At 45.6% G+C, this 13,768-nt stretch overlaps 1 protein-coding gene across 1 annotated transcript in view; it reads left to right on the top strand.

Moving 5' to 3' along the window:
• Nucleotides 1–2,977: 2,977 nt before the first annotated feature.
• Nucleotides 2,978–13,768, top strand: part of GDI2 (GDP dissociation inhibitor 2) — a 34,846-nt gene continuing 24,055 nt past the window's right edge. The window contains exon 1 of the mRNA XM_032797497.2: nucleotides 2,978–3,139. Coding sequence (XP_032653388.1) covers nucleotides 3,101–3,139 — 39 coding nt within the window. The 5' untranslated portion in view covers nucleotides 2,978–3,100. The remainder of the gene's footprint in view (nucleotides 3,140–13,768) is intronic.

Here is a 13,768-nt window from a genome sequence, read left to right on the forward strand (position 1 = left end):
GATTTATGATAAGTTCTAGGCCAGAGATTTTTATACCATTAACATAAATGTTTAACTCAGACACACACAAACTTATGCACTGAAATGAAAATGTTTCATGCATCAATTGGCTGCAGAAGTTACTAATATAACAATTAGAACAACATTCTGCCTGCTTATATTTAAGTTTCATGGGGCACTGTTCGGTGGTAATGCAGAGTGTTGATACACTATCTCCTTGAGCCTGAGGTGCTGATCTCTTCAACAGGGAAGTATAACTAAGCACAAGTGGTTGGGGTTTTTTTGTTTTTTTGTTTTTACTTTTTCATACGATAACTTCACACAAGGATAGGCAAATTTGCAAAACTAACTCTCTGATTATTCACTATATGGTTATGCTTTTGCCATGTCCTCAGCAGAAATAACCTGTCATTGCCCCCATTGCAGCTGCTTCCTATAAAAAAAAAAACCACTCCACAAAGCACATCTATGTATGCAGAAAACAGACAAAAAACAAAACAAAACAAAAAAACCCCGAGCAGATGAGTTCAGACCCAGCAAAACCATGCAGACTGATAGGAACAGAGACAGATATCAGTCAAGTCTTGCAATTACCAATGATGTAAAAATGTGTGAATGGCTAGACAGACTGGTTTGATATAGACCTGAGCCCTGAATCAGCAAAGGACTTAAGCACGCATTTAATTATAAATGCATGCTTGAGTCATATACAGTTCAACAGGACTTAAGCACATGCTTCAAGTTAAATACATGCGAGTGTTTTGTTGATTTGGATCATAGTTCTGTCTGTCCAACAAGTGTGAATAAAACAAAGGTGTCAGTCACATTGTAATCACATAAGAAATCATAAATAATATCTAACTAAATATATCTGTCAATGTAGCCGTCCATTTGTGAAATAGCAAATGTGTCTGTCTTTCTAGATTTGTGTGCCTGTCCATCTCAAAAAGAAGGATTATCTCATCTTTTTCTCTCAGAATAGCTGATAGCTGAGGGTATCTCTGAAGCTACAAATAATATTTTGCAGTTTGCACTTAATCTATAATCTGCAGAACTGGTTGACATTTTTTTCTGGTCCAAAATTTCTGAAAATTTCAACCACTGGTCAAAACCAAATGTTTTTGCAAAAAATTTCTTTGCAATTTTGAAAAATGTTGGCGAACTGTAAGTATCAGCCTTTACGCTACAGCCAAAGCCGACCTTACGCACAAACAAGTGCCTGAACGGGGAGCTGCAGTCAAGAATTGTCTATTATTTCATTTTAATTTGACCAGGTGATGGTTGTTAATATACTGTACACACAAAATAAACACATTTTAAATCCTGCTTTCACATTGATTTTAAAAGTCCCAGGATTTTAGCTTCCATCTTCTCCCATCGACTTTCACATACCCAACCTGTGTTCTTTACTTGTGGCTCCAGATGTTGCCCAGTAAAAATTATGTAAAGAAAAAATTAAAATAAAATTCTCTGAATTGACTCTTACAGTTTCATTTGCCACTTTATTTTATGTAATTGTATGTGTTTGAGACTTTTTAAAAATGGCTCTTTTCAGCATCTTTAAAAGAAGTCTGACGGAAGACCTGATAACAGTCTTCAAATATATTAAGGGCTGTTATAAAGAAGACTGTGATCGATTGTTCTCCATGTCCACTGAAGGTAGGACCAGAGGTAACGGGCTTAATCTGCAACAAGGGAGATTTAGATTAAATACTAGATAAAACTTTTTAACTATAAGGATAGTTAAACTCTGGAACAGGCTTCCAAGGGAGATTGTGGAATCCCCATCGCTGGAGGTTTTTAAGAACAGGTTGGACAAACATCTGTCATGGAAGGTCTAAGTTTACTTGGTCCTAACTTAGGTTTTGCCTATATACCTCTGCCCCGATATAACACTGTCATCGGGAGCCAAAAAATCTTACTGCGTTATATGGGAAACCTCGTTATATTGAACTTGCTTTGATCCGCGGGAGTGTGTAGCCCTCCCCCCACCGAGCGCTGCTTTAACACGTTATGTTCGAATTTGTGTTACATTGGATCGCGTTATATCGGGGTAGAAGGGTACTATCACTTTTGTTGGTAAAACTTTTGGCAGTCAGGGGTGTGAAAAAAACACCCCCATGACCAAGGTAAGTTTCACCAGCAAAAGTGCTGGCATACAGTGCTCTCCTGCCAGCAAAGAGCGGCTACATGGGAGACCTTACAGTGGCACATTTGTAGCGGTACAGTCGTGCCACTGCGCGATCCATAGTGTAGTCCAGAAGGCTGGACCAGATGACTTCTTGCAGGCTGCTGGCCCTTTCTGCCCTAGGACTGATTCTATAACAAAGCCAGCTACTTTGAGTGGAAAATGGACTCTGTACTTGAGCGAGGATACTACTATATTGCCAAGGAAGGCATTGCTGATGGGCTAGAGATGGTGCGCTGCAAAGCCATATTTCAAAGCCAACTGGGATCCCTTATCCAGCACAATAGTGCTTATGAATAGCTCGCCCGTGACCTCAGCCCCCAGCCGGTATTTCACTCCCATGGGCTTTGTGATGGGGCGTTTGCAGGGAAGGAGATTTCTGCTGGGCCTGGGGAGCGATACACGCAGTGCAATACATCTCTTGCCATGCGTCCCTGCAAATGCATTGTGCCCTGCCCAAAATGCCTGCGCTGAGCTCGGCTCTGCCCAGCAGCAGCAGGCGGCGCAGGATGTGCAATTCTGTCTTTGCACCAGCAGCGCCCACGACGGCTCGCGCGGCAGCCCTCGCGGCGGCTCAGGGTCAGCGCAGCCCCCGCCTCCGTCCGCGCAGGCGCACGCCCCCAGCACCACGGTGGCATTCCAGTTGGCATGGGGGGCGGCCCGGCGTCTTCCGCCCCTTAGCGAGGTAGGCGGGAGCTTCCGACTGACAGTCGAGCGGCCCAACGGGGGAGCCGAATGGGCGCGATTGACAGGGCTGGGTGCTCGGCTTTCCGCCCTCGGTTCGTTGCGGCGGCCCCGCCCCACCCCTGCGCGGTCTCTTTCACGGCGGCGGCGGCAGCGCGTCTTCATTTATCTGCTCCTGTCTCGCGCTGTAGCGCCCGACCCGCCCCGCCCGCGACCACCGCCGCCAGAATGAGGAGTACGACTGATCGTGCTGGCACCGGGCTGACGGTGAGGAGGGGCGCGCGGGCGGGTCGAGCCGGTCCCCTCCCCCCGGGGCGGCCGGGGCTGCAGCGGCTCCGCCCGACCCCTCTCACGCTGCCCGCCTTGCCATTTCCCCATCCCCTCCGTCTCCACTTCTTCTTCTTCCTCAACCGCTGCCCGCCTTTCCTCCCTCACCTTCCCTGTCTCGGTGCCCCTCCCCGCTCTGCCACTCCCGCTTCTGCGCATTTTCTCCCGCCCCCCACTTCGGCCCCCTGGCTCCCACCCTCCCTGCCGCCTCTCTCCTTCATCCCCCACCCCGGGATCCGAGCCCGGGCGGTTCGCTCTTCTCCTGGCTCAGCTTGCAGGAGAGGAGGCCCTGCCCAGCGCGGTTTGTTGGTGGGGGGGCTCCCGTGTGACCGCGGTGCTAGGCTAGGTAGTGGGGTCTCCCTTGCTGGAGGGGGCTTGACTATTTAACTGTAAAATCACGTTTCCTGAAGCTGCCTCTAGGAGGCCCCAGGAAATGCAATTGTTAGAAAAAACTGTAAAACACCAACAGGGCGTTATTGCCTGGTGCTGATTGCTCCCCTCCTCCCCGAAAAAATGCACCCGCCGGGGTTTAAGGATTTTCAGTTGGGCCTCTGATCTCCTTGAGTTGGAGCTGGAAAGGCACAAGCCTAGCTTTCGGGTGGAGGCAGGCAGTCTTTCTGCCCCCTCCCTTCCTCAATGCAGCATTCATGCTCTGTCAATCCCTGACTGCAGTAGGAGGGGGTGGGGAAAAGAATAAGCAATTGCGTGACTGAGTTGTAAACAGTCAACCAATCCCTTCAAGGGGATTTTTTTTTCCTGCTTCTGCTTATAAATTGTCCCTTTTTTCCCCCCTGCTGAAATTTGACTATTGGTAATATTCGGTGCTCTACAAAATCCTCTGTAATCTCTTCCTTCTGTGGTGGAGGATGCTGCTTTGCAGGTTGCAGATGAGAAGTAACAATGCTGCTGCTTCAGGGTCTGCTGTTACTGACTTCCTATTATTCATTCTTTGAACTGGGGGGAGAAATCTCCCTCCACCTTAACTTTCTCTAATACAATTTTAGTAAGAAAAGTCTGAGCTGGATTGTGAGTTGCGCAGAATAAGATAAGCATTGTTCTTTTCCAGAAATAGAGAGAGAAAATACAATATAGCTGTGAATGAATGCTTCCTTTATTGTTAAAATTGTCTTTCTTGCTCTTGTTAATCTGGACAGGCATACAATTTTGCATTTTGAGGTGGATGGGCATTCCCCCATTTTCTTTTCCCTGCACCTCAGGCTCAGGATTGTGATAATACCTTATAAAGAGCTGCATGCACTTCCTCCCATAGGCTAAATGCTGTTGTCACTTGCATGCTTTGGGGACTGATGCTTTACCTATGGTGATAAATAGCCATATTTTTGCCATTTGAGATGACCTGTTTGTTCCTGTAGGCCGTTCCCTCTTGGTGCAGGATTATTCCTACAGTACTTGTGCCTTAGTCTGGCTAAACGTGTGAAACCAAGGCTTTCCACCCCTTTCCCTCAGGGAGACACCTTGACGGTTGCTACTTGTCCCACCTTCCAAAAGTGATGAGTGAAACTGACACAATCCTAGCTGGTTTCATTCTCCATCTACCTGACAGGTGCTTTTTGAGTTAGCAAGAGAGGTCATAGTAACACAAGCTGCTCCCTCTATTTTTCTTGGGAAATAGGGCTTCTGTCATAGTATTAAAGTCAGTCAAAATATATGTAGTATTAAAAACTAGGGAAATGGCTCAAGTTCCAAATAACTAACAAGAGACTATTCAGAAACACTTCTGTATTCGGTTCTTTCTCCTACAATAGTTTGACACTACTAATGTCTGAATGCAGCTCACTGTGATTGTTGCATTTGAAACAGGATGATAAAGCCAAGCTGGCAAGCTAAGCTCTTAACCTACATATCTAGTGCGTTCACTGTGACTTTACATGACTGAGATACAAGACAAAGTGGATTCTTCTCTTCTAGGTGTCCAGCTGTACCATCCTTTTTGTGTTCATCTTATGAACACATCTTAAAAGAGCACATTGATCTTAACCCATTTAAGAGCTACAGGTGATCAGTAGTTTTATTTGAATGGGTATACTTGAGCAACTGGCTGTATTGTTGTGAAGTGCTTTGAATGAAACTTGGATGGCTTGTGGTAAAAGGTAGAATTTAACTGTTAGTTCTTTGTACTGTAGTGCCTAGGAGCTCTAGTCATAGTAGGTATTGGATTTAATTGTGGAAGTTCTTCTAAAAGACTTCTCTCTTAATAGTATTGTTTTGAAGAGGTAAAATTGAGTTTTTTTGTAAGAACAGACTCAAATGTGGGGGAGTGAATGCATGGGAACAAGGGGAGGAATGGTATAGCTAAGGGATTGGGATCAATAACATACACTGCAACTTTGAGAGGGAAATAGATTACCAGCCAAAAGTAGTGGTAAACATCAAAGCTGGAATCTAATTCAAACTTGACTACAGGATTTCTGCCCAGTCAAATAAATGAGGTGACAGACAAGAAGCTTGAAATTGTTGTCCTATGGTCATTGTGGCTTTGAGTTCAGTGACTATTTGGGGTAGAGGCTTAGGGCGTGCCTACAATGGCACTTTACAGCGCTGCAACTTTCTCACTCAGATGTGAGAAAACACACACCTCTTCCCGATTGCAGCAAATTTCAGCACTGTGAAATGCCAGTGTAGACAGTGCACCAGTGTTGGGAACCATGCCTCTTGTGGAGGTGGGTTTTTTAGAGTGCTGAGAGAACTCTTTGCCACGGCCACACAAGCCACATTGAAGTGCTGCCAGTGTAGACTAGTCCTTAGAGAGTAAAGCTACAACAGAATGGCATGAATAACCTCTTTGCCCTGTTGATCCCCAAACCCCAATTGGAAATGTCACATGTTGGCTGGCCACACCTGCTTAGCCTCAAGGAATCTTCATCTAAGAGAAACTGGATAGGGTTCCCTTCAGAAGCCCAGGTAGGAAGATGAGTAAGGCATGTTTTCTAAACTTTCTTGAGGGGGGTGCTTTATGGGATGGTTGAGAAGCTGTGTAAGAGTCTCTGGGGGTTCACATTTGGTGTGTGTTTTTTGAGGGGGAATGGAGAGGTGTCAGAGTTCCTAGAGATGAAGAACTTTAATATATTCTACATGGTAATACCCTTAACCTGCTTGTCAGAAGTAAACTGTAGAATAACTTGTATCCCTAGGCACTAGTGAAATCAGACATTGAATTGCCATCATATCAGCACAACTTTTGGTGGACACGCCAAGTGTTGCTGAACTCAACACAGTGATGTCAATAAATTTGAAATTCCAGTATGTATAAAACAAAATATATGAAATCTTCTTTGCATTGATCCCATCAAAAGGGATCTGCTTAATGAGTCCTCCCTCCAAAGTACTCTGTTCAATACCATATCCTCTATCACACCACATGCTAACATGTCTTCCTTTATGACCTCCCAGCACCTTTCTTTTTACGAATTTAAAATCAAATATTGTTCTTAAGGCACTTGTTGCTTCCCCTTTTTGTCACTTACATCAAATGTGAAATAAAATCAATAAGTTGTCAGCTCTAGTATTGCCTAAGCCTTTGTACTGGGGCATAAAAACATGCATTATCTATTGGTGATCATTCTAGATAGGCCCATAGGTTCACTGTTACATAAATGTTGTGGAGGTATGCTAACCTACTGTATTGTCAAATGGTTTTGATACTTACTCAATTTAGGTCTCTTGTCACATTGGGGAAAACTTGCTGTACAAATTTAAATAAGCCTCTCTTATGACTATCCAAAGGCATCACATCACTAATAGTTGAAACATTTAGAAACCTATTAGGTCTGCTAGTCAATTAAAACAAGCTAATTCCAAAGTTTGATTTCCCAAGGAGCCCGGTGAGATCGGTAGCCTACAAAAAGTAAACCAACACTTACGTAAGTCAGATTGGTAGTTCTTTTATTGTTACTTTAGTGGGAGATGGATCAGTTGCAATGCTAATTAATCATGGTACTTATTGATAAAGAGGTGCTGGGATGTTTGTGCAACCCTAAATTACTAGGAAACATGGTGTTCCTAGAGTTAAAAGTACAGCTAAACATGAGAACTCCTAATTATGACAGATTTCACAATCTTTTGTCTGTAGGAATTAAAACTTAGATGCTACTTGTTACCCATCAAATTAAACATGTATGAGGATGGTGGGGGAGAAATACTGATCCATCTTAAGACGTAGTGCCTTTCTGCCTACATGTCTACCAAAAGAGAGTTTGTATTTTCAGAGCTGACTGCTGCAAACTTTGATTGCCGTACAACACCAGAGCTACCACATGCCCTGCAGTTTTCTTACTATGTCCTAGAAATCCTGGTGATGAATGGCATTTCAGAGTTCTAAACCTTAGTTATTGTAGTTATGTGCTTAGGGTGCATGTTAGATTGAACCTATGTCTTTGTTCCAGCCTGGTATTGGCTGGCATCATAGGGACAGATAGCAGCATCATTCCATTAAATGAATAGGTAATAAATCACTACTCACTGGATTGGTGGGTAGCGATTGATCTATTGGGGAGTGATTTATTGCATGTAGTGTAGACGCGATAAATCGATCCCCGATTGCTCTCCCGTCAACTGCTGAACTCCAGCTCGGCAAGAGGCGGAAGCAAAGTCGACAGGGGAGCGATGGCCATCGATCCCGCACCATGAGGACGCGAAGTAAGTGATTCTAAGTCAATCTAAGATACAGCGACTTCAGCTACGTTGTTCTCGTAGCTGAAGTTGAGGGACTTAGATTGATTTCCTCCCTCCCCACCCCAAGTGTTGACCAGGCCTAAGAGCATGAGTTGACATGAAAGAGAGACTAAAGAATGAGTTTTTGCTGGCCAGGGTTCACTGTGAAAAATATTCCCATAGCATGCTTGGTTAGCATGCTAGATAGGCTTACTTTAAACACTGAGGCCACGTCTACACTACCGGATTAAATCGGTTTAAACAAATTTGAATTTATAAAACCGATTTTATAAAATCGGTTTAGCGCGCCCACACTAAGATCCTTAAATCGATTGTGTGCGTCCATGGTCCAAGGCTAGCGTCGATTTCAGGAGCGGTGCACTGTGGGTAGCTGTTCCACAACTATCCCATAGTTCCCACTTCCGGGTTGAGAGCCCAGTGCCTGATGGGGCAAAAAACATTGTCCCGGGTGGTGCTGGGTACAGCCTCACCCCTCCCTTTGTGAAAGCAGCAGCCAACCATTTCGCGCCTTTTTTCCTGGGTGAAGAGAGCAAATGCCATAGCACAGCAAGCATGGACCCTGCTGAGACATGGACCCTGCTGAGATCAGTAACGCAATCGTGCAAGTGTAAACACCTCGCGCACGATCGCGTGCTGTCTATGCTGAGCCATGAACTGCAAATTCAGGAGAGGAGGGAGGAGGGAGGAGGAGGCAGCTACGACAGCGCACCGACGAGAGTGATGCGATGACGACATGGAGACTGAATTCTCCCTAACCGCGGGACCCAGCATTTTGGAGCTACTGCTGGTAATGGGGCAGCTTCTACCCATTGAACGCCGATTTTGGGCACGGGAAACAAGCACAGACTGGTGGGACCGCATAGTTTTGCAGGTGTGGGACGATTCCCAGTGGCTGCAAACTTTCGCATGCGTAAGAGCACTTTCTTTGAACTTTGTGACTTGCTTTCCCCTGCCCTGAAACGCCATAATACTAAGATGAGAGCAGCCCTCACAGTGGAGAAGCGAGTGGCAATAGCCCTCTGGAAGCTTGCAACTCCAGACAGCTACCGGTCAGTCGGGAATCAATTTGGAGTGGGAAAATCTACTGTGGGGGCTGCTGTGATGCAAGTAGCCAAAGCAATCGTTAAGCTGCTGCTACGAAGTTTGTGACTCTGGGAAACGTGCAGGTGATAGTGGATGGCTTTGCTGCAATGGGATTCCCTAACTGTGGAGGGGCCATAGATGGAACCCATATCCCTATCTTGGCCCCAGAGCACCAGGGCACCCAGTACGTGAAACCGCAAGGGGTACTTTTCATGGTGCTGCAAGCACTGGTGGATCACAAGGGACGTTTCACCAGCATCCACGTGGGATGGCCAGGAAGGGTTCATGACGCTCGCGTCTTCAGAAACACAACTCTCTTTAAACGGCTGCAGCAAGGAAATTACTTCCCAGACCAAAAATAACAGTTGGCGATGTTGAGATGCCTGTCGTTATCCTGGGTGACCCAGCCTACCCCTTGATGCCATGGCTCATGAAGCCATACACAGGCAGCTTGGACAGTGGTCAGGAGCTGTTTAACTACAGGCTGAGCAAGTGCAGGATGGTGGTAGAGTGTGCATTTGGCCGTTTAAAGGGTCGCTTCCGATCATTACTTACTCGCTCAGACCTCAGCCAAACCAATGTCCCCATTGTTATTGCTGCTTGCTGTGTGCTCCACAATCTCTGTGAGAGTAAGGGGAGACCTTTCTGGCTGGGGGTGGGAGGCTGAGGCAAATCACCTGGCCGCTGACTACGAGCAGCCAGACACCAGGGCGATTAGAAGAGCACACCAGGAGGCGGTGCGCATCAGAGAAGCCTTGAAAAGTAGTTTCAGCACGGGCCAGGGTATGGTGTGACTGCAGTGACTGTTTCCCCTTGATGAACACTCCCGCCTCTATTGACTCCCTCTAAGCAACCCACCCTCCCCTTTACTTACAGCTTGCTGAAGGAAATAAAGTCAGTATATTTTAAAAATCATTTATTCTGTATTAAAAGTCATTTGGTATTGCTTAAAAATCATGAATTCTTTCTTAAAAGTCATTCCCTGTAAGAAACCACCCTCCCCTTTGGATGTATTCTTGATTAAAAAGTAATTAATAAAAAGAGGCACAGAATTATCTAGGTATCCCTGCATGGTGTGGTTTGGGAGGAGGATCGGAGGAAAGGAAAAGCCCATTAAGCACATTTCAGCTTAATGTCAGCCTTTTGGTTGGGCTGTCCATGGGGGAGGAGTGGGCTGGTGCAGAAATCCTTCCCCACGCGTTCTAACACGTCTGGGTGAGGGAGATATGGAACGTGGGGAGCTTTGAGGGTGGTTAAACATGGGCTGCAGTGGCACTCTGTAACCCGCTGCTGTTCCTGAACATCCACCATGCGCCTGAGGATCTCAGTTTGATCACGCAGCAGCTCCAGCGTTGCATCACGCCACCGCTGATCTTCCTGCCTACCACTTCTCTGTCATCTTCTCCTGCCGCCACCTCTCATCTCGAGCGTCTCTCCTATCCTCCCGGTCACTGGCATCTTTCCTGTATTTTGCTATCACTTCCTTCCAATCATTCTGATGAGCTCTGTCACTGCGGTTACTTCCATGATTTCTGAAAACATTTCATCTCGAGTTCTCTTTCTCCTCCGCCTTATCTTAGCTAGCCTTCCGATGGGGTACCAAGGACAGACAAGTGTGCAGCTGCATGGGGAGAGAAAACAGGGAGAGAAGTATGTAAAAAGATACATTTTACAGAACAATGCTTGTAGTCTTTCACAGTGGATAAAACTATGCACCTTACATAGCACATGTGATTTCACTACAAGGTCGTTTTGCATCCTTTAATAATGATTGCCTGTGTCCCTGGTCTCTCAGAGCACACTGCAGACGCAGGTCCCGGTCCTGGCATCATAATTCAGCTTCCATGCGGCCATGGTAAGGCTTTATGTTTGACTTCTCCAGGGTTTATATCCACAGTGACCTATCATGCCTTGTTCCTGTTAAGAGGAACCAGTAACCCCAAACCCGCTCTTTCCCCTCCTCCCACACTGCATGGCTGCTATCAGGTAAGCTAATTGTTATGCATCTTCCTCCTCATCCTCCCCCCCCCCCCCCAACCGCGTGGGCTGCTAGCTGGGAAGATTCCCTGCTCGGCAAACACAGAAAGCCCAGCGCAACCTTCCTCCCCCCCACAGTCAAGCTACGGGCAAGGCATGAGTAAAGCGGCAGCACAGTAGGAAAAATCGCCATGTTTGCCCCCCTAATAAAAAAAAATTCCTCAATTTCCACAGGTTACAATGAATGATATAACTCTGGTGAGAATAACAGCGGAAGATGCAGAACGTATGTTTCTTGACTGCGAGCAGTGTCCAGGCGCTTACGCAGCTGTGCTTTGTGAAGCAATGATTGCCGAATTACTTGATGCATGCCTGGCGGGGGAAAGTCTCATACAATGGGGGACCGGATAAGGCCGCCTTGCCCCGAATCTACTGAAAAGGCTTTTTGAGTACCTCCAATATCGATTCATGGAGATTTCTTGGGAGGATTTTCACTCCATCCCCAGACATGTTAACGAACTTTTCCTGTAACTTTACTAGCTGCGAATGAATGACAACCCTGATTGACAACCCCTGCTTGCCAAATTAATCATTAAAAAAACGCTTGTTTAAACCTGTTTTAAATTTAGAAATGTACACTCACCAGAGGTCCCTTCACATGGCTTCACTGTCTGGGATAGTGGCTGGGTGGGCTGGGAGGTTAATTCAGGGGTCACAAAAAGCTCCTGGCTGCTGTGGGTAATTGAGAGCTGTTGTGATATCAGCAATGTCTTCCTCTTCGTCTTCCTCATCTTCACCCTCAGCAGAATCCTCAGCCACGGTTGATATCGCAACCACGGCATCTGAATCAACGGGCAAGGGGTGGGGTACTGGTTGCACAGCCCCCAAATTGCATGCAGCTCAGCATAGAAGCGGCATGTTTCAGACCTGCTCCAGACCTTCCGTTTGCCTCTCTGGTTTTCTGGTATGCCTGCCTCAGCTCTTTCACTTTTATTCTGCACTGTACTGAGTCCCCTGTGTCCTTTGCAATCATAGACTTTGAAATCTTTCAAATATTTTCTCATTTCGTTTTCGACAAACGGAGTTCTGTGAGCACTGTATCCTCCCCAGATAGCGATGAGATCCAGTACCTCTTGTGTGGTCCAGGCTGGTGCTCTTTTTCTATTCTCAGGAGACTGCATTGTTACCTGTGCTTGATGAGCCCTGCGTGGTCACCTGTGCTGATCAGAGCTCCACAGCTCCACGCTGGCCAAACAGGAAATTGAATTCAAAAGTACGCGGGGCTTTTCCTGTTTACCTGGCCAGTGCATCGGAGTTCTGACCGCTGTCCAGAGCGGTCAGTGGTGCTCTGTGGGATACCTCCCGGAGGCCAGTAACTTCGATTTCCGTCCACACTACCATAATTTCGATTTAGTAAAATCGATTTTAGGGTTACGCCTGTCGTTTTGATGGAGTAAATAAATCGATTTAAAGAGCCCTTTAAATTGATTTACAGGGCGGTGTAGTGTGGACGGGTGCAGCGTTAAATCGATTTAACGCTGCTTAAATCGATTTAACGGCGTAGTGTAGACCAGGCCTGAGAGAGAACATGTCTCACCAATATACTGATGCCTTTCAAGTATCTGGAAAATATTATTTTAAACCAAATTGATTCCAAACCTCTTGTTACTAATGCTTTCCTCTTTATTTTCTTAGTTTAATCAGAAATTAAACTGATTAATGTAATGGCTTGAGCTCACTTCAGAAAGTAAAGTGTACTTGGGACTGGAGGAGTCTGGTCTGACTGCCTGTCAAATCAGTATACATTCAAACAAAGTATTAGTCAAACAGTATCCCCGTAGGAGTCTTCACTTTGTGTGTCAAATAGTAATACGCCAAATTCTATAATTGTTGCCACGGTGAAAAAAAATATCTAACTAAATTGTATCCACAGGTTAAATTGCTATACAAACACTTCAGTAGATATGGGTCCTACAGAAAACAATTCCAGGTAACTCAGCTTTTCAGCCTGTCAGTTGATCTGCAACTTGGGGTTGATTTGCAATTGTCTAGGTAACAACTTTTGGTTTAGATTCCTTGAACAACCTCAATCTACCTCTGGGGGATTGTAATTTCTAAATGGATGGCACACTGTTTGTTTCGTGCATGTCATCTCTTCTGGTAGCTGATTATGAGATGGGATATCCCATTAATCAGAGCTTTAAAATTAGCTGACTTAACTCTTTTACCTTGATATCTGTTGCTTGGACTATATTAATGATAGTGCTATGAGCTTCCTGGAGACTCTATTTTTTGGTGGGTGGGTAGGGTGGCATGGGGAGAGCTTTGAATATCCATGCAGCCAGCTAGTGTGTGTAACTTAAAGATGAGTATTTTCTCTGGGAGGTGAAGATCTTCACCTACTGACATACTGCCTGTCAAGATCACCTGAGCTTCCAGCTTGTTAGGTTAGAACAGTTATGCCTCAACATTTATTTAGAGCGGATCTTAAAATCAATGCTTAATCTTCTAAACTAGAGGGTGTGTCACAAGATCACTTGAATACAGAATCTTTCTCGCTACAGACAGTGACACAATTGGCTGAAGTTTCAGTCATTCTGGCAGTTTGAGGGTGTTTCTGAACTTGCCATCCTTGGCACTAAGCTCTAGGAGAAAATCCATACAAACTCAGACTTTTTTTTTCTTGGAAGGTTTTCTGTTTGAGAGTGAGACTCCTACCATATTTGGCACCAGTAGAGAGCAGCAAATCCTGTTCATGTAAACAGGGCAGGTCACTTGGTGTCCTTGCTTGTGAAAAGCTGTCACTAGGAAGCTTAA

This window comes from Chelonoidis abingdonii, chromosome 1 (genome assembly GCF_003597395.2).
Source record: "Chelonoidis abingdonii isolate Lonesome George chromosome 1, CheloAbing_2.0, whole genome shotgun sequence".
Lineage (NCBI taxonomy): Eukaryota > Metazoa > Chordata > Testudines > Testudinidae > Chelonoidis > Chelonoidis abingdonii.